Source organism: Humulus lupulus, chromosome 2 (assembly GCF_963169125.1).
Source record: "Humulus lupulus chromosome 2, drHumLupu1.1, whole genome shotgun sequence".
NCBI lineage: Eukaryota > Viridiplantae > Streptophyta > Magnoliopsida > Rosales > Cannabaceae > Humulus > Humulus lupulus.
This window is the reverse complement of record NC_084794.1, coordinates 243,234,030-243,260,385: the sequence shown is the minus strand read 5'-3', so window position 1 is coordinate 243,260,385 and position 26,356 is coordinate 243,234,030. Positions and strand designations below refer to the sequence as shown.

At 37.6% G+C, this 26,356-nt stretch overlaps 1 protein-coding gene across 1 annotated transcript; it reads right to left on the bottom strand.

The window, feature by feature from the left end:
* Positions 1-9,983: 9,983 nt before the first annotated feature.
* On the bottom strand, positions 9,984-13,382 carry LOC133819142 (acireductone dioxygenase 2-like). The gene is made up of 7 exons (XM_062252315.1): positions 13,227-13,382; positions 11,986-12,097; positions 11,807-11,901; positions 11,273-11,387; positions 11,068-11,192; positions 10,567-10,637; positions 9,984-10,480 (listed from the first exon to the last, which is right to left on the bottom strand). Exons 1-7 carry the CDS (start codon positions 13,242-13,244, stop codon positions 10,408-10,410), a joined length of 609 nt encoding a protein of 202 aa, XP_062108299.1. The 5' UTR covers positions 13,245-13,382; the 3' UTR covers positions 9,984-10,407.
* Positions 13,383-26,356: the final 12,974 nt, after the last annotated feature.

The following is a 26,356-nucleotide window of genomic DNA, read 5'->3' as shown; positions in this document are numbered from 1 at the left end:
ATATTTGTTCAAGACGTTGAAGAATTCTTGCAAATCCCTTATATGCCCTCTTGCCTTCTTTGACTTAACCAGCATGTCATAAACATATACCTCCATGTTTGTGCTAATCAGCTCCTTAAACATGTGGTTGACCAGTCGCACCAGCATTTTTCAAACAGAAGGGCATTACTTTGTAACAGTAAAGCCATGTGTCAGTCTGAAAGCTACTGTGATCCTCATCAGAAGGATGCATACTAACCTGATTATACCTGGAGTACGCATCCATGAATGAGAGAATCTCATGCCCTATAGTGGCATCGACCAGTTGGTCGATCCTAGGGAGTGGGAAACAATCTTTAGGGCAGGCTTTATTAAGGTATGTGCAATCCACGCATGTTCACCATTTTCCATTCGGCTTGGGAACTAGCACGAGACAAGAGACCCATGATGGATAAAATGCTACCCTGATGAATCCATTCTCCTTCTGCTTCTCGACTTCTTCTTTTAGGGCCTTTGATCTATCTTTGTTGAGAGCCTCCTTTTCTATTGTACTGGTGGAAAACTTTTGTCTATGTTCAGGACATGGCTAATGATTGCAGGGTCTATTCCGACCATGTCTTTGTGCGACCAGGCAAATACTTCCTGGTTTTCCTTCAAAAATTCCACCAGTGCTTGTTTTGTTGTTGTCTCTAAGTTTTTACCGACTTTCACAACCCTGGTCAGATTTTCTTCATTGAGTTGGACCTCTTCAAGGTCCCCGATGGGTTCTATCTCTTCATCAAAATCCCCAAAGCAAGGATCTAAATCTCTGTCCTCACTTTGGGCAAGGTCCTATTTGGTGACATCATCACCTGATTGGGCTTGTACATCAGCCACCATTTGCAACTCTTTTCCGGCAACTTTCCTCGATATACCTTTCTTTGCCTTAGTTATCGAGGTGTTGTAGTATTCCCCCACTTCCCGCTAATTTCCCAACACACATCCTACCCCTGCGTCGGTTGGGAATTTCATGGCCAGGTTCCATATCGAGGTAACGGCCCGTAGGTCGACCAAAATTGGCCTCCCAATTACAACATTATATGCCAAAGGACAATCAACTAATATGAAAGTAGTGAGTAATTTTCCTGCTAGCAGGTGCATTACCTGCTGTAGCTGGAAGCCTAATCGACCTAGTTAGGGCGAGCCCTTCACCAGAAAAAACCATAGATGGTTTGGTTGTATGGCTCCAAGTCTTTGACGAACAACTTCATTCTTTCCAATGAGGACTTATATAGGATGTTGACTGAGCTTCCTGTGTTGGCAATTTTCACCAACATCACCATCATGTTGGCAATTTTCACGTCCACGGCCAGCGGATCGGAGTGTGGGAATCGTACATGCTGGGCATCGTCTTCAGAGAAGGTTATCAATTCCTCCTCTATTCGAGACTTCTTTGGTGCTCGATCCTCCACACTCATCATCTCGATGTCCTGGTCGTGTCGTAGGGTTCAAGCGTAACGTTCCCTTGCCTTCCCACTGTCCCCTGCAAGGTGTGGGCCACCACAGATGGTGAGTAACGTGCCGGCCGTAGGAGCTGGCTGTAAAGGCGGCGAGCATTGGCGTGTAGGCGCCTACTCATTGCCACCTTGAGCCTCTCACTAAGACCCTCATGCGGCTCGCACATATCTCCTTAGATGTCCCTGCCTGATTAGGAACTCAATTTCATCCTTCAACTGGTTGCATTCATTAGTGTCGTGCCCGTAGTCATTGTGAAAACAACAGAATTTTGTTGTATCTCTCTTGGAGATACCCTTCCTTATAGATGCGGGTCGCTTATAAGGCATGGTAGAGCTGGTCGCCTGGTAGACTTCCGCTCGACTTTCGACAAGGGACGTGTAGTTGGTGAATCTCAGCTCATATCGATTGCCTTTGGGGCGTTTATTGTCAGATGCTGACGGCTCATTGCTCGCTTGTTTTCCACCATTTCTGGCATTTCCGTTCCTGTTGCCCTTGCCGTTGCCATTGGGTTTCTCTGACCCGTTGGCGGCCTTGGCGAGTTCTTCCTTTGGCCCCTTGCCCTTCATGGGCGATTTCCCCTCATTGGCGATTGCGTCCTCGAGCTTGATGTATCGATCAGCTCGATCCAAAAACTCTTGGGTACTTCTTACCCCATTCTTTCTTACGCTGCTCCAGAGGGGAGAATGGAGTCTAACCCCAGCAGTTAGGGCCATCATTTTTCCTTCGTCGCCCACTATCTTGGCTCTAGCCGCTTCTCGCATAAAGCGCTGGACATACTCCTTCAAGGGCTTTCCCTCCTTCTGGCGTATCTCGACCAGCTGGTTGGCCTCTGTGGGGTGTACGCGACCCGCATAGAATTTTCCGTAGAATTCCTTCACGAAATTCTCCCAGGATACTATACTAGCAGGAGGGAACTTAAAGAACCACTCCTGGGCGGTGTCAGATAGTGTTGCGGGGAAGATCTTGCAGCGGGCATCTTCTGACACTTTCTGCATATCCATTTGTATCTCAAATTTGTTTACATGAGATACTGGGTCTCCGTACCCATCAAAGTTTGGCTGTGTTGGCATTTTGAATTTACTAGGGGTTTCTGCCACAGCAATCCTTTGCACAAACGGAGTGCCCCTCCTCCGATCGTACTCTATGTGGGAAGTTCGACCCCCGACCAGATGTTATAATGCCTGGTTCAAAGCATCAATTTGAGCCTAAACCGCTTCTGGGATCGCTGGGGCGACCAGTGCCGGAGGAGCGTACCCATCGTGCCTCTCACAACGGTCGTTGATTACGTCCCTCAAATCATCATCCCTGCGCCTCTGCTCGATAATTCCTAGCCGATCAAAGACATTATGATGCCTAGGTTGCCCCCCAGTGTTATGGATTGCTGGCCTATTTTCTCTAGGTGGGGGGGCTTCTGTCCCCACCTCTTTCCTCATTCCTTCAATCAGCATTTCCTCTGCCATAATTGGCTTCATTATAGTCATGGCCATCTCTAAATTGTGGCCGATTACAGCGTGACCAGCTGTTCACGCTATTTCCTCCTCGAGCTAGAATTTTCCGAGTGTCAGGGGGGGCCTTAGCTGGTCGTTGGGCCCCCGTGCATTATTATGTCGTGGGGGGTCCCTAACCACAGAGCCTGACTCGTTGTTCCTTCTAATGGCAGAAGGACGCTGCGCCCTGCTCGGTGGATTTGGCTCTTCATCCCCTGGGCGTCTAGGTCTGCGGGGCGGCTGCCCAGCCCTATTCTGCCTCTGGCGCTAGGGATTGCCTCGACCAGCTTGAGATGGAGGCTGCTACTCAGGATCCCGAACTAGGACATCATCCTGAGCCACAGGTGGCTGCTCCGGCCTTTGGGGGCTTCCCGGCTGGAGTGGAGGACTTGGATTGGGAGCCCGTTGTGGGGGTGTGCTTGGTGGCTGATCCGGTTGAGAAGCTGGCATAGCCTGTCCTCAAGCCAGTTGAATGGCTACTTTGAGAGCGGCCATGGCATCCCTCTACCGACGGTCCATGTTTGTCGGCCGCTCACCCAGCTCCTAGCACTGACGTTCAATTTCTCTCTGATGCAGTGCCATTGTTTCCGCTGCGCTCTCCTGATTGGCCCTCAAATTGGCCAACTCATCCTGCAACACCCCCAGTGTTGCCCTCAGTGTTTCCGTATCCAACTCCTCCTCTTCAAACTCTAAATGTGGTTCATTCTTCGCCACATTTAGAGGAGGAGGTTGAGATGATGCAGCGCCAGCGGCCGGTCCATCTTTCTTAGATGTCTTTGCCATTAGATTTTCTTATAGCTTCTTGATCAACCTCTCAATGAAAGCACCAGAATGTTGACCCTCGATTTGGGCTACGACACGGAGTCAAAAATACGACAAGAAATGAGATGATAATCAAGAATGGAATCTAATGGTAAAGAATAGACACAAACGATTTATAGTGGTTCGGCCCCAATGAATGGTAATGACCTACGTCCACTTGATGCTATTATTGATAGTGAATCCCAATGTCGTGATCAAAGAACTAGGGTTCTTGAGTTTCACAAGCCTTAGGGGAAATACAACTGTTTGGAGGATAATCGCACTGTATGCTCTTTCTCTCAGTATTCAGAAAAAAGATTCAAAAGTCAAAAGTCCCTTGTAACGACCCAAATTTGCTAATAAGGCTTGGAGCCTTGATTAGTGTGCCTGGAGGGCAATAATTGTTATACTGTATTAATTTATGTGAATTTAATGAATATGTGGTTAGAATGGTGAAATAAATATGCATGTGGGCCCCATTTGGTTGTTAGGGGAAAATTGGTAATTTTAGCCCGTTGAGGGCATAAATGAAATATATGTGATGTTGTTGATATAATTGTGATTTATTTGTGATGCACATTCCGAAACAGTCCTAGAGAGCCATTTTGCTTAAAGTCACAACGGGATTTAATACTCGGCTCAGGAGGAGCCTAGGGGTATTTCGGGATTATTATAAATTTAGTTGAGGACTTTTAATTAATGGTTAATGGTATTCTAGTAGCTTGGGTAACCATAGGTAACCATTGAGGATAGTTACTCTAAGTGAGGAAATGATATATTTGTAAGAAGTTAGGAAAGGTCTAAGTTATCCTTGAGGATTAGTTAGAGTATGGGTTAGATGGAGGGGTAATTGGGTCATTTGGCAGCTGGTTGTGTTGGGATAAGGCTGAGGGAATTTTAGAACGGTTTAGAAAACAAAGGAAAGAAAGAAAAACATAACTTCTCAGCTCTCTCTTCCTTCCATGCGATTTCTTCTTCATCTCTTTGGTGATTGGAGACTTGCTGAGTTTTGAGGATTTTGGGCTAGTGAATTTGAGGAATTTGGCTGCTGTGGCTAAGAAAGTTGGCTCAAAGGTGTGCTAAGGTCAGAGGTAAGGTGTTCATCTCTGTTTTGTTTGAGTTTCTAGGCTTGATTTTGAGAGCTTGAGGATGGAAGCTAAAAGTTGGTTTGTGTGGGAATTCAGTTTGGGAACAAGAGGTATTAGCTTGGAGTTGGATTTGGAGGAGGCTCAGGGACGAATTCCTACTTGAGGTAAGGGTTTCATGCATCTCTGTTTGGTTAATTGCTTGTGTGGTTTAAGAATTCTGAGGGATGGTTTAAGTTTTACAAGTTCTGGTTCAAGTTTTGAAAGGCTTGGTTTAAGTTTCTGAAGTTTTAAACCAAATTGTGAATTGTAGGTTGATTGTGTGTTTGAGCTTATTGTTGATGCATTTGAGTTATTAGATGGTCTATGTGGGGTTTTGAGTTTAATTTGGGACCTACGTAGGTTTTGGTAGTGGTTTGGGAGTGTTTTGGCTCGGGGAAAATGCAAGAGAAAACCCATAATTCTGGGTTCGCGAAGGGGCACCGCTGCCCTGTTCTTCTGCGCCGCAGCGCTAGGCTGCTTCAGGGGAAGGAAGCCCTTCTGGGCGCCGCGGCCCTCATTGGGTGGTGCCGCGGCGCTAGGCCATTTCTGGGCAGGGGAAAATTGTGGTTTTTAGGCTTTTGCCCAGGGGGCTCGGGGGACGCTTCCGCCACTTTGTGTGGGGTTCCGGGAGGTCCCGAGAGCTCGGGTTTGGTTCCGGGAGACGCTTTTGAATTGGTTAGTAATGGGGATGCTATTTGTGTATTGTGACTAGGTTCTCGGAGAGGCTCGGATTAGAGGACTGTGCTCGAGGGTTCAATGTTTAAGAAGCTCGGGACACAAGTAAGAAAACCACTATCTTCCATAGAGCTTGTATGCAGGGATGAGCCCTATATGACTGTGTTGCAGTGCATAGCCCCTTTGATTGATTTGTTCATGATTAGTATTCGCTTTATTATGCTATGTATGCATATGTGTAAATGTTCGGCAAGAGCCGGGAACGGCGCAGGCCGAGGTCGGCAAGGCCGGGAACGGTAAGGGGTCGGAAACGGCATTAGGCACGTGGAGTGCAAGGCCGAGAGCGGCAAGGGGCCGGGAGCAGCGTTGAGCACATGGAGTGCGAGTTGCCAGGGCGAGACCCTAAAGGATACATGGGATATCCTCACGGTGTGGACCGCGAACCCAGGGCCTGGTAAAGCGCCTGGGACGACATGGCCGTATGTGTTGGCGGCCTGACTATATGCTAAGTGTTTGTTATGCATATGTTATCTGCTTGTGAGGGTTTTCTTGCTGGGCTTCGGCTCACGGGTGCTCTGTGGTGCAGGTAAGGGCAAGGGGAAAGTCAACCAACCATGAGTACGGAGAGCGTGAAGCGGCGCGTACATGTTTGGCCGGCCTAGTTGCCACAGCCAGTGGTTTTTGGGAGATGGTTGTATTAAAACCTAGATTTTGTCGTCTAGTCGACTTGTTTTGTAATTATATGTTGTAAATATTTCTAAACAGTATCTTGGGATTCCAAGTGTCAAACCCTTAATGATTTATAGTAAATGGAATTATTTTCAAAGTTTATTTCACTGTTTATGATTTAATTACACTTTTGACCTAAAACCTCAATTAGCGAGTTAAATGCACGTTTAAAACTCACCTAGTAACGGCTCTAAGGAAGTAGGGCATTACATCCCTTTCTTGAGCTCTCTTATGCATATTTATAGGTTCAAGGGGGGGGGGGGGGTTACATGGGCCTTAACTATCCTTAATATCCGTGTATCAAGGCAATAAAGAGGAAATAATCAACGTAGTTATTATAAGATTACAATCTTTTAAGGAAATAAACCGAAGCATACAACCAGCCTGGTCGCATCTAATCGTGAGGTTTGACAAAGCAACGGGTAGCTAGTCGATAATCGAACAGCACCTCTCTATTTCGACTCTGCCACGTGTCAACCACGTGTGAGAAATCCTTGCCACGTCATCAGCAGCCATTTTTGGGTAAACAGGCACTGTTCACCATGTGGGTGGGTGCGCATTGGTGGCTGGGCGTTGCGTGCGGGTGGTTGGGCGTTGCGCACGCATCATGCACTAGTGTGGGCGGTGTACGCGCGAGCAGGGGGAACGCGTGCTGGTGCGCGCGCATGTGGACAGGCCAAATTTTCCGGAAAAAAAATTGTGGACTTTTTAAAACAAAAACCATTTTCTAATTGATTTTTACCATGTTTTACACAAAATAAAGCATATATAAAAATTAATGGCATAGAAAACACAACAAAATAACCTAAAAAATTGCTAATAATCACATAAATTCAATATGATTCATAAAATCATGAAATCCATCAAATTACTCAACACATCATCTAATTCAATTTTTAACATGTTCTTGCATGAAAATAAAGATTACCAATGTCTCTGAGGCCAGTTATTGGAAAACTTATACAAGATCTTGTTTATTTTCATGTAAATCTTATATTAAACATATTAATATAAGATAACCTAGAACATGTTTCTAAAATTGAATTCAAACAGAAATAATGATAAGAATACTTACATTATACGCAGCGGAATGATTGAGTCATTCCTTCAGTTTCTCTAACCCTTGTATCATTTCTGTCGCAGAGTATCACCAAGAAACTGAACCGTTCTTCAATTTTCTTCACAGTCTTCCAAAGTATCCTTAGAATCACCTAGACTAGGGTGAGAAATTCTCAACACATAAGATAGATACAGAGAGAAGAAGAGAAAAGAACAATGAGGCTTAGAAAAGGACTTATGTTTAGAGATAATCTAAAACCTATCAGAAATTTGTGATTCAACTTGTGATTTCAACTCTCTCTTAGCATTCCATTTATAGACTCAATTAGGTCATTTATTTAATTAAAAATCAATAAAATAATAGTTAATTAACAGTCGTAGGTCGAAATTATCATGGGCTTTAGGCCCGTTAAATTTCTCATTTGATTATAAGCCCGTCGGACTTAAAATCAAGGCATGTATTATTTTCTATTGATTTAATTAATTAAATAATTATTCAAATCATTTATCAAATTAATTATTTATAATTTGAACCTTGATTTAAACTTATTTATTAATTTAGATATCAATTTATCTTAATTAATAAATCTGCCATAATTTATCTTTTTCTTCCCTAAATTGTATAATTCTGTGAAACTATCCAAAATTGACCTTGTCAACTTTGATATTTCTAATTGATAATTAAATCAATTAATTGAGACTATCTAGATGATTTTATCCAAGGTAGATTGGGGACCATGGGCCTATAAAATCAAGCTCCAATAAGTTATCATAAATCTAACAAATAAATTTACTAACTTATTAATTCCTCGTGACTCCACTAAAAATTCAGAATTGCACTCTTGAATTCATAGAACGCTCTATAAGCAATATAGATACGTTATTAATTATCCATTGTTACAACCATAATTGTCACCCAATCATCTATAGACGGTCTACAATGAGATGGGACTAAAATATCGTTTTACCCCTAATTGTATTTTATCCTTAAAACACTTAGTTCCTTGTAAATGATATTTCAGTAAACTAATATTAATTACTAAAATGAGATCTCTATCATTTAGCACCTTGAACCAAACTAAAAGGAAACCATCATTTCACTTCTTCGTCAGAAGCTTAGATGTCCATATCTATGGTTAATACTCTCACTCAATTATACTACCGAGTTGCCAAGATGTAAGTATGAGCTAGTCCGTAGGGTAAGCTGGTAACGAGCAAGTCAAAGAACTCAAATAATACAATCAGTTAGAATACTAACCACTCAGAATTGAGATTGAATTGACCTATGGTCAACTATATGATATGACTAGAATAGATAATAATGGTATGTTTACTTATCCTATCTACTGTCAATATCGATCCAGTCTGATGTAACAAATACATCTGATCTTATCTACTTTGCTAATGTTCTGGAAAGAACATAACACTGCGATGTGTAAGTAGATCATATCGTAGATTAGCAAGTCAATGTAAATCTTGTGCACTGACTAATCATAAGACTAACTTATTTTGAACATATAATTATATTTATATTCCACTGTGATTACGTCACTATAAATATGATTAGCTATATGCTCGGGATTTAATAGAAATTTATATTAAACAAATAATCATGAAAATAAAATATGTGAGCAAAGTGATTGACCAAGTCAAAAAATGATTTCTATTCTTTTTTGATAATAAAATGATATTATAAAGAAATTGGGTTTTAATTAGGGCATTAAACCCTAACATATAGAAGCATGAATTCCTGAAGCAATGAAAGGATGGGTTAATAGAAACTCTTAATGAGATCTATACTCTATGGAGTGGAGTACCTAGCTACAGGAGTACTCTTGATAGACTCACCTGTGTGAATATGGAAGTGGGGTCGCTTCCTATGGAATTTTGGGCAAAATTTCTAGAGCATTCACTATACTGAGAAAGACGTGCATGGCTATTAACGCACCGGCTTTTGACTACACCCTAGGAAGGTTGTGTGTGGTTTGATGTCAAAGATAGAGTTCAAGACTTCGTGTCACTATAGTGTAATATGAATTGTTCTCACTATGCAAAGGTTCAAGTCGAAGGATACCTTTGTTTATGCACAGTTTTATAGATTATAATATTGCTCGAGAAAATATTTTTTTAAAATTCAAGTAGGGGATTGTTGGTACTTTTTGTACTATATATGAATTATTTTTAAATAATATTAAAAATAAAAAAGTGTTTTTTTGTATGTTAAAAGAGAGAGTCCCACATGGATTTGAAACACTCTTTTAAGGGTGTATATTTAGTGGGAGCCCTACCCTTGGAGATGTGCCCCAAAGGGTACCCAGTTTTGTGCGCATAGGTGAAGAGACACACACTTGACCATCACCCACGCGCACCGCCGTCTGAGCAAGCTAGTTGGTGTGGTGTAACACTTATTCTTTTTGTTGAAAATGTTTTAATAAATATTTTTTATTTATTAATTAACTTATTCAAAGAATATATTTTATAAAAAGATCAATCAAACGAGAGAATGAGTCATTCATAATCTCTCTCGTTTATTTTGAACGTGATCCACGACTTTCCCCACATCACAAATATTTTATTTTCCAATTGCAGAGTTTGGCTTTCTAATTCAATAGAAAGACATATCAAGGGATGAGAGAACATTTTTCTTAATTTTAAAAAACAAACATTATTTCTGAGCTTTTTCAAGCAGATATAGAGTACGTAGAACAGTGTTCTTCAATGCAGGAGGATACTAAGACAGAGGCTATCTGAGCTGTTTTATCCTGTGAATAGCGTAGTTGATAGCCTGACTTGCACAATTTGGGCAGAGCCACAAAATATCTTATAAAAAACAACTAAAGTCTGCGACTTAACCTAGAAAATTCTTTCGTTAAATTTGCTCCATTTATTTTTTTTATTTCTGCAGCAACAGATTTTAATAAGTTAATGGGATTTGGGGGTTCTTTTGATGAAATTTCATAATGGATAGATACATAAGTCAAGCCAAAATAGCCATACAACCATACAAGCTTGGGCATTATTTATATTCCACACACCGGGGGGGGGGGAAGATTTCAAGCTGCAGCATTAATAGCATTACCACCACTACCGACATCCTTTTCCACAAAAGATTTAACATACTCCTTCCTGCAAAGAAGATACTTTTATGAGGATCAAAACCGAACGGGAACAGAAGTTGAATTGAAGCGAGTTGTTAAAGCAAAGAAGCATACCGAGCTGGAAGATGGTCGTGGGGGCGATTGAATGGAGTCCAAATTGGGTCTCCAACAAAAAGCCGCATTGCCTGCAGAATGTATTTTGTGATCGTTTAGTAGACATTTAGATAATTTGGTAACCAATAGGCCACATGCTGTACAAAGTATATGCTTGTGCAAGTGCCAGTGCCAGAAACTTAATAAGAGTATGGAAAATCTAATCAGAAACTACATTGTGATCAATTTAAACAATATTTTATTTTCTTTCTATGAATGCCCAAATTGGTAATTCATGCTCATGTTCAGAGAAATATCAGCAAAACCAATGCCTAGTAATTAACATGATTGAAGACGAGAAAAGAGCACCCAAAAACGTTTTGTACGCAACAATTTCTTTTCTACTTATTCATGTATGAATGAGGAAAGAAGTTCAAGCTCAGAATGCAACAATTGCTTTACTTATTCGAGCAGGCACCAAAGTACATAATTTAATCTTTTTTATTTTAAAAAAAAAAGTACCTTAATATAGTTGTTTGTGTCCAAAGTAAATCGGTGATAAATTCCAGCAGGCAAAACAATCATTCCACCTTTCTTCACCCATACACGGATCCAGCGTTCATCACGATCTCTCACATCAAAATAACCTTCAAGAAAAAGTAAACAATCAGCAACTAGATCTAGCTGGTGAACTGAGGACAACAAACTGACAAGTGACCAATCCTACCACTTCCTGCCACACAGTAGCGGATCTCTTCATCAGTGTGAAGGTGTTCCTCAAAGAAATTTTTTATCTTTTCTTCGTAATTTGGCAGCTTCTCTGGGCAAACTTCGCAAAAATCCTATAAAAAAAAGGCTCGTCTAATCAAAATTAGGAAGAAAATGTCCAAGGCACATTGGAATGTTGCATAACACTCGGCTATAATTACTAGATCTCAAGCTTAAAAAGGAAAGGTACAGCAGTAGAAAGACCAGTTATATCATGAAAACAATATATTTTCAGGAGACATATCACAAGAACAATAGCTATAACAATAATAAGAATAGCAAAAACAATAATAACAAGATATGACAACAGTAGAAAGACCAGTTATAACATGTAAAATTAACAATAACACTATCATTAATCCTTCTCCTCATCATCATTGAATTGGTACCCTGACATGTAAAACAGTAACTACCAGGTCAAGGAGTAAGGACACTTCTAAATGATATTATTTATGGAAAAAAACAAAAAATTGTGAAAATTGATTGGACGAACCGTGTAGGAGTATCCACGGTCTGAACGAATCTTCTTCAGCTCCTTGTCTGTTTCATAGTTATCAGCATCAAGTCTCCAGCTTAGCACTCCAAGCTCTACAAGACCAGCAAAATTTCTCGAAAAGTTCAGAAACTGGACAAAGTAATAACGTCATTATACAGTGTGTAAAGGGATGCTACCAGCAAGTTGGTCCAAAGATACAAATTCCTTGGGTTCCCGATGATGAGGAAGTCTTTGGTCTTCTTCACTGTCATCCATGTACCATGCTTGAAGAACTTCCTCTCTAGAATCCTGAAGTTTAGAACTTTAGATCAGTATATAATAATACTAGGACACCTTCACTTGAAAAAAAAAGCATGGGGTTCGAACCCCAGCCCCCAACACACACAAACACCCCCTACCACTTTGAGCTAGCCTCAAGTAGTACTTATTATATGCTCACTCAATCTCTCAAAAAAGCAGGGGAAAATAAATTAATTCCAAAATTTGAAAATTTGTAAAAGTTTTGCAATAACAATTAATGTCACAACTAACAAAATACCCATGTGTATGAGAAAAACAAAATGTATTCTTAAAAAACTACACCCCAACTACATTACTAACCCAATTTCAACAAATTTACTACATGCACGTGCATTCAATCCATGAAGGAAGAACTTTGAACCAGATAATATAGTGATAGAAGTACTAATATGTAAGATGTTTGACTCCAAATCAAAATAAACCAACTATGATCTCTGCTACAAGACACCAACGCATCAATTTTTGAGTTCTAACAAACGATGCCCCCATTTGGATTTGACAGTAAAAATGGTTCTCGCAAAAATGAATTTGATATTATACTACAGATCAATTGTCAACAAAGAAAATAAACTATTTGAAATCGAAAAATTTAAAAGGCAACTCTACAACTGGAGGTGTAACGATAATCCTTGTTAAAACTACCACTCCCAATCAGCGTGTGAAAATTTTTCCTTTCTTTTCTTTCCTTATTGAGAATATTTCTGAAAGATTAGCCAGCTTTTGGAGGTACAAAGGGACATCTTCCCTAACTGGAATGCTTCTTGGCTCTACCCTAATCACTCAAAATTAATCCATCACAATCAAAACATTCATAGGTTCCCCTAGCATAAAAGAATCAAACTAGTGCCACCATACCATACCCTCAGTTGTACTCTCAACCACGAGTCCATTTTCCAGAAAATTTTCAAATATTATGGTAAAAACTCATTACCCATAAACAATATGTAAAGAATTCATACTTAACAAACAAGATGTCAATAAATTCAGTGATCACCATCTCAACAAAGCCGTGAAGATATCAACATAACAATAAACAATAATAATTTGTAGAAACAACACCATTTTATTTAAAATTCCCGAGAAACAAACAAATGGGTAAATAGGGTTTGGAGAGTACCTTCTGTGGAGCAACCATCGTTACACAGCAGTTTGGGGAAGACGATCTCTGGCTCTCTGGATTTCAATGGCTTACAGGCAACGCGTAATTCAGAAGAGAACTAATCCAATTTACCAATGGCCTATTTTTATAATGCAGGAAATAAATTTGAAAAGGCTAAAATACCCCAACGAAGATTGTGTTAAATTATTGGACATGTCCAGGTTCATTGTAAATTGGGACAACACGTAAATAACATTTATTCATTGGTAGCTAGCCATTTCCTACCCTCATTTTGGTATATTATGCTTGTAATAATGTTTATTTGTTATTTTGTATTTTAAAATCGTACATATTTGATATTTTGTATTATAAAATTGTACATATTTAATACCCTAAACTCAAATTTAGTTAATAAAATTTTACAAATTTAATCAAAATGCTCTCGAATATATGAGTTCCAAATTTATATTTAATTACTTAATTATATATAATTGATGACAGCTTGGTCATATTGAAAAAAAACTATCTATCAAATACAAATCTAGGGTACCAAATATGTATGATTTTAAAATATAGAGTATCATATAAGCATTATTAAAAATAAAGGGTACCAAAATAATACTTTGTAAAATCACAGAGTACCAAATGAGTAAATTCCCTTTATTGTTACTTTAAATACATAATTACTCTCTATTTTTTTTTTTTAAATTGAGATCTATACTTTTTTTTAGAGTATTTGACTAAAATAGCATTAACATATAAAAATATATATTAATTCTTTTACATTTAAAAAATAATAATTTAAAATGTAAATAAAATTCAATAATAGAAGTTTACTATTTCCTTCAAAACTTATATTTAAATTTGAAATAATAAACATATAGTTTACAACTTATATTGAAGTTGGTTTGAAATTGTAGGTAGTTTACGTTAATGCTTTTGTTTATCATTTGAGATTTTTTTTTATTGAAAATGAATCACATTTATTGGGATAGAATTCAAAAATATATTTATGTTTAAATTTGAAATTACAAACTAGTGTTTTCATCAGGGAAATTTGACTTTTAATGCATTAAGTCACACTGTATAATAAAATTATACCAACCGAGAAAAACCTCACATTTTTATTCTAGTATTATTTGGATTCCCAAAAATGTCCCTATCGTAAATTTCCCTCTCTTTTTCTCCCATTGTCTTCTCCCTCTCTATCTCTCACGTTTTCCCTTTCTATCTCTCAAGCTTTTGTACACAAAAAAAATAAGGCAGCTTAATCTATACAAATTTTCGAGCTTATTTTAGGGCAAGTTGTGAATCCTTTGAAGGCAAGGACTTCATTTTGGATTTCGGATCAAAAATCGTATGGGTAAGTATATATTTGTTATATGTAGTGAGGAAACGTGTTTATCAACATTGCTTTTGCTATTTCGAACAGATCTGTGTATGCATTCATGTTTTATTGTAATTTTTCACTGTCAGAATGAATTTTCGTTCCTTTCTTGGTTTTTTTCTGGGTTTTTTGTCTGCCTCGATAGGACTCAATGGTCCTCGATGGACCTCGATAAAACCTCACATATTTATATTATTTGTATGCCTCGATGAGCCTCGATGGACCTCGATAAAACCATCACATAAGAGGGAAATGGCTACCTCGATGGACCTCGATAAAACCATCACATAAGGGGGAAATGGCTACCTCAATGAGACTCGATGGTCATCGATGGACCTCGATGGACCTCGATAAAACCATGACATAAGGGGGGAAATGGCTACCTCGATGAGACTCGATGGTCCTCGATGGACCTCGATAAAAACCTCAGACTTTAGGAACAATGGGTACCTCGATGAGACTCGATGGTCCTCGATGGACCTCGATAGAGGCATAAAACTTAATTTATGTAGTGTATGCCTCGATGGGACTCAATTGGACTCGATGGGCCTCGATGGTTTGATCTCGATAGTTTATAGTTTGACCTCGATATGAATCGATTTTTTGTTGTTTTATGTTGTAGTTTAACTTTTTGACCTTTTTTTTTTTTTGCAGATTTGACTGTTTCCATATTTTTTGCATTCAATGGTGTTTGGGAACTCGAAAATAGGGATTGGATTTTCAGGGATGCTAAAATCAAGTTCTGCCCGTGGAGAAGGGTGTGACGTATGAGCAACTGCTTGAAATTCTGTACGATGAGCTTGAAGTGGATAAATGTGTGCACGACTTGAAAATTGAGGTCCCGTACACATGCCTATCACAATCCGTCAAACCTACCGTTATAAAAAAGGATAGGCACGTGCGTGCATTCATTGGGTTAGCATCGAAATCTGTAGAGAAGTTGATTCCTCTATGTGTGACATTGATTAAGAAGGGAGGTATAAGAAATGCATCGGCTTTTCCTAGTGTTAATAAAGAAGTTCAATTTGAAGAGAACATTTCTCCTCCATGTCATGGTTTCAAAGGAACTCAAGGTGGCGTTGGAACATGTGTTCCTGAGACAAATCCAGACGTCATAGTCCATGATGATATCCCGGTTAGAGATCCGCCATATTTGCATGACACAGCAGAGTACGATCCCTATGGCTACGATCCTTATATCAATGACAATCCTTTGTTGATGCAAAAGATCTTGGAGGGCCAGATGTTAGGGCAGATTTGCCAACGCAGAATAGAAGATCAGCAAACACCTGGGACCAGCAGTAGTCGTCCAGGTCCAAGTAGAACTGATGATAGTTTTAGATGAAGTTCTCCATTGGACTTGGGTGAAGAACGTAGAACATGGAGTGCTCCCATGTTCACCAAAGAGGATATAGAGGCATCACATCAACATCATTCCTCAACCAGCAAAGCTTTAGGAGAATTGCACCTTAGGAAGTTCTTTCAAAACAAGCTTGAATTGAAAACCAAAGCATCCATATTTGCGATGAAGAATAATTTTGAGCTTATGGTGAAGAAATCTGGGACTGATGTGTGGTACATTACCTGCAATGATCCTGATTGTGGTTGGAGATTGAGGGGTAAGAAAAAAATGCGATCTTAAATGTTCGAGATTACTGTATACAACGAAGTACATACTTGCTCACAAGAAATTTGAGACAAGGACCACCGTCAAGCATCACCGTGGGTTGTTGGGCACCTAATCAAGAGGAAATTTTCTACTGATGGTACTCGGTACATGGCAAACAACATAAGGGAGGACATGAAGCACCATTTTGGGGTTGAAATGAGCTATGAGAAGGCGTGGAGATGCAGAGAAAAGGCTCTTATGTATGTCAGAGGGACACCTGAGGAATCATACTCCAAGTTACCTGGATACTTGTGTCAGTTGGAGTATAAGAACCCAGGTACAATTACTGATTTTGTAGCAGAAGATGGTCGTTTCTTGTATTACTTCTTTTCCCTCGGTGTTTCTAGGCGTGGTTTCCAGTACTGTCGTCCTGTAATTTGTGTGGATGACACATTCTTGAAGATTAAGTATGGTGGCCACATGCTCTGTGATGTTGCGTTGGATGCAAACAACCAGTTGTTTCCAATTGTGTTTGCGTTGGTGGATGGTGAGAACCATAACTCTTGGACTTATTTCATGAGAAAATTGAAGGAAGCCATAGGGGACGTTGAGAACCTTGCTTTTGTATCGGACAGGCATAAAAGCATTAATCATGCTTTGGAGCTTGTGTTCCCAGATGCCTATCACGTGCATGTTACCATCACATCTGTATGAATGTGGTGGCAAAATTCAAAACTGACCACGTGCAAGACATCATGGGATGTGCAACATGCACATTTCGAAGAATGGAATTTCACAAGTTCTTTGACAAGATTAAGGTAATTGATCCACCCATTGCTCAATATCTAGAGGGAATTGGCTTTGAAAGGTGGAGTAGCGCTTATTTTCCTGGTAACCGATACAATATCATGACAAGAAACTACGCAGAAAGCTTTAACAATAAAACCAAGGAGGCAAGGAGCTTTCTAGTCGCCACTTTTCTTGAATTCATAAGATTCACTCTTTAGTCTTGGTTTGCAGATAGACGTGAAAGAGCTGCAAAAGCAACAACTGTGTTATCATCTGACATGGAAAAGGATTTGAAGCAAATAGGTGATAAAGAAATTTTCCTGGATGTCCAAGTCCTTGGTCATCACAAATTTCTTGTGGTTGATGGTAATGGTGATGGTGAGGTGAACTTGGCCACAAAATCATGCTCTTGTGGCATGTTCCAAACCATTGGGATACCCTGTGTACATGCTTTTGCTGCAGCCAGAAAAAGAAGCATAAACATTTACTCATTGTGTTCCCCTTACTATAGAATCGAGGCATTGAGGGACACTTACAAAGATACTATTTACCCTGTTGGGAACGAGGATGAATGGGTAATCCCTGATCACATCAGAGATACGGTTGTCGGTGTCCTTGTTGAGAAAACCCTTGTAGGAAGGCCCAGGAAGCAGAAAGTGGGTAGGAGAAATACAAACCGCTATGCTTCACATGGGGAAAGTCAAGCCACGTAAGTGTAGCAGATGTGGTGGTAGTGGGCACAATAGGAAGTCATGTAAGGCTATGATTTAAAAATTTGTGTTATGTAATTATTCAATTGATTTTGCTGCATTTATTATATGGAGTACTTCTTCTAATACTTTGTTGGTTTTGATCTAAATATATGCATTTATTATTATTTAGCTATCGAAGCATATTTGGTTTGACCCATTGCGTTTTGTCAAGGTAGACATATTATGTGAATTTAGTAGTTTTTTATTTAATAATTTTTTCAAAAAATATTGTTTCATAAAAAATAATATACAAAACTAACTATATGCTATACTATACAAGATGTGTATCAAGAAAATGTAAGAAGCAACACGGTGACAAATTCTGATAGAATAGGTCCACACACCACTTGGTCCTGAAATGCTGGATATTCTCATCGATAACGGTATCGAGTGGTAGCCTGGCAACCAAATGCTCGATATGTTTGATAGCAAACATACCACAATCCCCACTGCATATAATTGATTTTGTGTCAATACAAGATAAAAATAACTTTGATATTTAGTTTTTAAAATACACTAATTAAATAGGGGAATACCTTGTCTTAGTCTGAGGACACTCCTCCGGAGGAATACGACAATATGAAAAAGGCTTTGCTTTCTGCTCAGGAGATACCTGGAGGTCCTCATGGTCGTCAAACATGCCAGAACACCATAACAACGAAGGCAACAATAAGCACCAAGGCTTGATCACTTCCTCCAAAAGAGTCGAACTAAGCACACTATGGTTGGAATCATAAATGTTGATGCACCACGTTGGAATGGAGACTTCAATGGCAATCCAATGTGCGGCTTTCTGGACGTGCAAGGCAAAATATACTTCACTCATATTTTGCCATGATACGAGAAATTGATTATCATCACCCTTCAACATTTTTAGCACATCGTCGTCCCATGTATACTTAGTGTCAGTCTCTCTGAAATGATTCCAATGACCTAGGCACACTTGGGGGAATGTGGTGTTCATGATCGCAGCATCCTGCCAAAATGCAGCATGATAAAAGTGGCGTCGGCAGCGTAGCATGTGCAAAGCGGCATCAATATCTTGAAAAAACATGAAAATTCATTAGTACCATCAATATATTTTAAGATTGAATTGAAAACATAAATGTAATTAACATACCGAATCCCAAAGACAAGTCCGGACTGTGTGCAACTATAAGAACCATGCCACACAGTGCGTCCTAGTATGGACGTTCTGATCTCTCTTGTTGTCGATCTTCCCGATGATCCACTTATGGAAGCTCTTCTCCTGCTGCGGGTCGCACTTCCTCAAAGGTTCTGCAACTAGCCCCTGTTTATCTTGTCTCATCCTCTTCGTTGGGTCGGTGAAGTCATCAAAACGCTTGGGCCTGCGTTTCTTTCTGACAACTTCAAGGCTAGCTGCCTCCTCAGGTTGTAGTACTCGTACACTGGGACTGTCAGCATCACTGGCAACTATAGATTTCTGGGCCTGTGGAGTGGAGGGTTGATCACCGGGCTCTTATTTTGCAGGCAAGATATCAGACTCTGTATCTAATTTTACGTCGGTGGATCAACCTGAGACCACTGAAAGCAGCTGCGCCAACTGAGCCATGATCGTAGTCTGATTCTGAAGTAAGGTTTCCTAGCCCTCCTCAACCCTCTTGAGCCTCTGCATCAATTGCTCATAATCAGGCTGGGCAACCTGACTAGAGGAAGCTGCACAGGCCTGTGAAGTGCCCTCCTCAACCCTCGGGACATCCTCGTAAAAAATGGAGGCTTCCTTTGCAACTTTTGCAAGCTTCTCTGCCTTCTTCTCATGTACTACTACTTCCTCCGCTGCAGTCCCAGCCTCCCCCACAGTTGATTCCAACTCAGCGAATAACCTGGAATCAACTTCTGGGAGGCTATTGTAGTAGACTACCTCACCGAGACGTGCCTTCAGCATGGAAAATACCACTAACTGCATGGTTGAATAACATGTGTCAGGAAAACTCTAATAAAATAAATCGTTAATCAATTAATTTGTGACATTTAACAAGATAAAATGAAACTTACTCGACGGTTGGCGAATATAGGAACCAACTGAGCTGTGGAAATAGTGATATCAGTCTTCGTAGCCCAGCTAAGTATCCTCGGTATCTAGTTCCCACTGTTCTCACCAAACTTACTCTCGAGAGATGGCATGGCCTCAAAAGCCTAGTAAAGAAGCGCGGGTGCATAGCCACAGAAACTATACTTCGCCTCCTTCTGTTTTTTGCTTGAACCCTCTTTCTTCTTCTCCTCGTAGTGTTTCAATTTCTTCTTCATGTCCTTCTGAACTCCTTTGCTAACCTTCTTAAATGAAAACTTCCCCCATGGATACTTGAAAAAGTAATCAAGATCCTCAACGATCCTCAGGTAATCACCCCATATCGTCATTGTCTTCTCTGGGGCATTCAGTACCCCCTCTATCAAATAGCACAAACCCAGCTTAAATGCATCTTCTGGGTTTGTCGAGGCCTTCAAAGCATCTTCCAACTGACCAAAACTAACCTTCGAATCACCATTAAAATATTCATGGATGATCCGATCACTTGAAAGATGCTCTTTCAACTCATTTGGGGACGGTGATTTCCCAAAATTTAGCCCGGTAACTAGGGCAAACTCTGCAATACCAAATCTACACAGAGTGTTGCCCATGTAGAACTAACCCTCTTCAGGCTTCTTGCTTTCTACCTTACGCAACAGTAGCTGATGCAGCAAAACCCCAGAAAAACTAAACGGCTTCGCCTTAAAGAACTGTCCCAACAGGCATGCCTGTGCCCTTTCAATAAGACCATGCTTCTGAATTTGCTCTATATGGGTATCCAAGTAGGCACTACCCCTATAAGTGACACGGACAGGAAAGTTCTTCTCCAACGACACAATAAGGTCAGGCATCTGAAAAAAAAAAAAAAAAAAATGTTAAAAATGTAAAACAATCTGGTAACTATCGAGGCAGTTATTATCGAGGCCTATCGAGTCCCATCGAGGCAGTTACTATCGAGGTCTATCGAGTCCCATCGAGGCCTATCGAGGTAGGTGCTAAACAATCCCAAAGCATGATATCATCTGGTTACTATCGAGTCCTATCGAGGCCTATCGAGTCAGGTGCTAAATCAGCCATGTAACCCATATCATCGAGTCCTATTGAGGCCTATTGAGGCAAAGGCTACATAAGCCATATGGCCAATAACATCGAGTCTTATCGAGGCAGGTGCTCCAATCAGTCATGTACCCATATCATCGAGTCCTATCGAGGCCTATCGATTCCTATCGAGGCAAAGACTAAATCAGCCATTTGGCCAATAGCATCGAGTCCTATCGATTCTTATCGAGGCAAAGACTAAATCAGCCATTTGGCCAATAACATCGAGTCCTATCGAGTTATATGCTAAAATTTTCTATATGCCTAAAATATCATCGAGTCCCATCGAGGCCTATCAAGGCACAGTCAAATCTAGACCCTAACATACACTATCGAGTCCTATCGATTTCTATCGAGGTGCATAAAAAATCTCGAAAAAAACTCAGATTTCTTCATTCCCCAGTCTTGATTTATCCTATGAACAAAAATCAACAAAAAAACCAGACACATACACATATTGCAGATTAAAAACGAAATCCCTCACCTTCGCTTTCTTTGGGGTTATTTCCTCAAAGTTTGGTCTATTTGCTCGACGTTTTCTCCTTCGCCTTCTCCGATCAAAAACTCCGACAATATCCGAGCCCTTGTTCGTGGTCGTGGAAGACAATGCTTGGGTTCTGGCGGATTCAATTGGGTTTGAGTGCTTTTTTCCTTCGGGACTAAGGTATTTTGGGGGAGACCGAGAGAATACAAAGAGTCCGTGGGACAAAATGTCAGGGGTATTTTTGGTAGTAAGGTAATTAGTAGGACCAAAATGAGAGTCATATAGTGATAAGGTATTTTTTAAATACAGTGTGACTTAATTAATTAAAAGTCAAATTTTCCTATCATTATCATTGATTTTATGCATGTGGAGAAAATAATTTTTTATTTACTTACAACAAAAGTGTACACAACAAGTTTATTATTTACTATTTATTTTAATGATATTGCAAACGACGAGTTTACAAGGTAGTAAAGCAAGAGTAAAATATCTATCAGCATAGATCCTGCCGAGAGAACACAACATTTTATTTAACCAAAATGTAATTAATGAGTTTACTCTTTAATTATATAAATGAAATTGTAAGTAATGAGTTTATTTTGCAATAATTTATTTTAAAAAATTCCAAAATATCTTAACATTATATTTAAAACTATTAGTATTAATTGAAATAGCAAGTTTTTCATTATAATTTTTGGAAAAAAAATTGAAGAACAATAATAATGTACATTAAAAAGTGCAAACAAGTAAATTATATTTATTTGAATAAGAGATTAAGAGACTATGAAAGTATATGGAATTGAGAAATTTTAAAAATATATATATATCTTTATATATTATAAATGTGAGTTTAATAAAAATTGTTGGTTTCTTTAGATTTAATATTGTCTTATTATTTTCTAATACCTTTAGTTTTAAAGTCAACTAAATAAGGTAAATAAATTTTAAAAAATAAAAAATATAAAGTCATTTAAATAAAGTAAATAAATTGAAAATAAAAATAAAAAGTAATAAATGAGCCCTAATAATTTCTCATCACGTGTTTTAAAATTTTATATTAAAGTATTTAAATTATTCTATCAATTATGTTTTCAAAACTATAACAAAAAAATATTTATGTGTTTATTAATTATTTATTTTATCACTTAATGTATTTTTTTTTATCAAAACATATATGTAATAGTGACATAAGACATAAATATAAATATTTCTTATTATGTCGCTTGTTTTTTTAATGAGAAATTACTTATTAATTTTTCTATCCATTAAATAATATATATTTATATATAATTTTTTTTTCACTTTAATTTTTTAATTTAAATAATTAAAATTTGATTAAATAAACTTTTTGAATTTATAGTTTAATTTATAATTTCTTAATATTTTATTATATTTAATATTTTTCAAAAGAAAATTAGAAAAAAATATTTAATTTTAAAACTAGAATCACAATATATAAAATATAAATCAAAACATAAAAAGTACCAAAATTTAAATTATCATGAATACTAAATTTCAAACTAATAAATAATATTAAATAATTTACTTTAAAACTAAAATGCATCATATTTTTATATATAAAATATGTGTATCTAGCATAATATTTTTGGTTTAACATTTTTTTAAAATAAAAAAATAGCATATTATTTATTTTTTAAAAACTATAGTCAATGTTTCGACTCAATTTTTTTTAATATGATTGTGTCATTTTTATAGTATATGACATTCTTTATTTATTTATTTAAAATTTAAATAAGAATTAAAAAATATAATAAAAAATTAATATATTTTTTAAATAAAACTAAAGAAATGTGTTTGCAAATTAATTTTACCTAGTACGTATACAAGTGTGAGAGTTTGAATGAGTTTGAAACCATTCGACTGTATAAAAAGTACAATATGAGAGTTTTACTATAAAAAATATATATGTATTTGTAAAGAAAAATAAAAAAAATAGCAATTTTATGAGGTGATAAAAAAAAAAAAAGAGATATTTGTGGTCTATAAATTACCTGATGAGCCTCTTTCTATATGTGCATGTCTGTGACGTAATTGAGGACATGAAAGTCCAAAACGATGAGCGGATTTGTTCTGGCTGGCCAATGGTGTTATTCTCTTTGAAATTTAGGAAGAAGAAAAATATGACTTAAAATAATGTGTTGATTCTTTTCAAATTAATAAAAGTCAAATAATTCATTTAAAAATCAAGGCACGTGGCCCATTTCGTATTTTAATAATTTTTAGCTTCTGATTTGCTTTTATATTTGCATTAAAATCAGATTTGGTTTATATTAAATGTTTTTAATATTTTTATATTATAGACTTAAATGAGGGGACAAGTTTGTATATTCAAAATTACTTTTGTAAAAATATTTGTGGTTTTTATTTACTGAAAAAAAAGTTAATTTATTGACCCATTTTGATTAGTTTAACTTTCACAAGTATCTGATCTTATCTTAAAATCACACCAATCACTAATCTAATCTGAATTAACTCATTAAACAAATGGAAGAAGCAATTGCTTTCACCTCAAAAATGACCTAGAATAAACAACTGGATACAGCTGAAATTTTGGATTTTATAATCACTAATTTTTATTTAATTAACCAAATTAATTATATGTGGAACAAACAAGTTAGTACATCAAATCAGTATTCGGTAGCTATAGATCAAGTTCCTGTCACCACAGAATATCAAACCAGTATGATAAAATAAAAATGACTGAATAATAAAATAACACACAACGTTTTTACGTGGTGTCAATATCCTTTTAGATATTAATAGTCTAACGGGGTTACGCTCAGATATAAGATTCATTAATAAGGCGTCTAAAAAATACAAAGTATTTGGCTTAAGCAAAGATTAGACTCCCTCTAATTTTCTGTTGCAAGCTTGATGTATTTTCCACTTGATGAATGAACCTTGTTGAAACTTCAAGAACTTGAACTCCCTTCGATTTGCTTGAAGAATGCTTGCTTCCTCCCGATGTAAGACTAGGATGAACCTTCTCCTGAATGTTTGCTCTTTGTTCTTCGATCTTCTCTCTGTTGAATTGTTTCAATTCACACAACAAATACAAAGATACATAATAACAGAGGTATAGCTGAACCACTAACCTCTATACAAGAAACACTATTTTTCTAAAGATGTAAAATAATTTTAAGAATAGACAAAAGAGTTAACCTAGACAAGGCTTCTATGGTAACTATTTATACACAAGCATACTCACCTAAGACAGCCTTTACTAGGTCTAAACGTATACAGTTCACTAGAAAATATTTCCTCAAATAACCAATCAATTACATTGAATTATCCATGATCTGAGGAACACAGGCAGACTGACTGTAGCTACAGAACAATCCGTATCTGAGTTGTCATTGCAAGATTCTATCTTTGGGTTTAATGAGGATCAATCTGATCCTATCTGTTGGAATCTAGTCATAAGAATCATGTTGTCAAATAAAATCAGCCAGATATAAAATAGACCAACATTTATTATTTGAATCATATGTTTAAATGCTAAGTATATTGTCAAACATTCTATAAATATAATAAATTAATATAATCAGTTTTTTTATATATTCAGGACATAAATTTGAACAAAATAAAAATGAAATAATCTTCAATTAAATATTGAGATTACAAGAAATAAATCAAAAAATATTTTGTCAAATATAATTTGCCAAAAATAGAATTTACAATCTCTCCCTTTGGCACTTTGATTGACAAAATATTTTGGATGTAAATACCCAATAAGAATCTGCAAAGAATAAATGTTAGAAACAATGAGAGTATACAATACTCCCCCTGCACATAAGAGTTCCTAACACATAAAACAAACAAACATGTTAACTTTTAAAGAAAAAGTTTAACACAACAACTCCCCCTGAAAATAAGATCCAAAGTTGTAACCAAAAACAAAAAAAGAAATAAAAATACTCCCCCTTTTTGTCTATCAAGAGGGCCAAAGAAAACAAAAACATAAGAAAAAACCAAAATAAACAACCAAACACAAGTTTTAACATGACTGAAATACTACTCATGCAACAAAAAAATTCTAAATAGAATTGAGGTGTTGAAGAGTAGAAGCTTGGCCCTCCTCCAATTTACCCAACCGAGTGATAACCTTGGCAATTTCTGTCTGGACAGATTGAAAAGCTAGAGCTACAGAAGGTGATCCTGAATCTGCAGGAGAAGCAATGCGCACAGGTGGCAAAGATATTCCTTTAGGCTGCTTAGAATATTCAAACTTCTCAGAGAGTTTGAAAGTCATTCCAGACACAGGAGGCTCTTCACATTCAGTATCCAAGATCAGCTCCTTCTGTGAAGACAACACTTTATAGATCAAGTTAGGAAAAATAAAATTTAACTTCCTACGATTTCCCTTGCGCAAGGCCACAATCTGGTCTAAGATCATGTCAGCCAGATCAATCGGAGCATCAGTTGTGAGCTTAAACAGTAAGAAGGCTAATTCTTGGGATACCGCAACCTGTTGGAAGATGGCAATCAATTAGAAAGAGAAAACCTCATTAGCGCAGCATGTTGATAGGTGAGATGAGCAAAATGGACAGTATCATGAGTGTTCCAGGTAACAGTTTGTCCAATGATTTCAGAAAAAACCACATCTTTATCAAATGCACCTCGGTGGACTCGACATCTGCAGGAAGACTGAGTGCAACAACAATATCTTGTACAGTAAAATAATACTAATGACCTTTAACATACTTTCCCAAACATGGAAGAATTTTTGTCAAGAAACTCATCATTTAGATTAGCATAAAATTCTTTGACCACCCTATCAACATAACCAGTAAAGTCATACATTGTATTCATCCAACCCTTCTCTTGAACAATCTTTAGAACCCCATAAACCCTATGAGCATCAATATCAAAAAAAAATTCAACAATGAATTTTCGATAAGCATAAAGACTCATGTTCCTTTCTTTGTCATTAAAGCAGAAAAAATGAGAATGTGGAGAAAAATATTCGAGTTTACCAG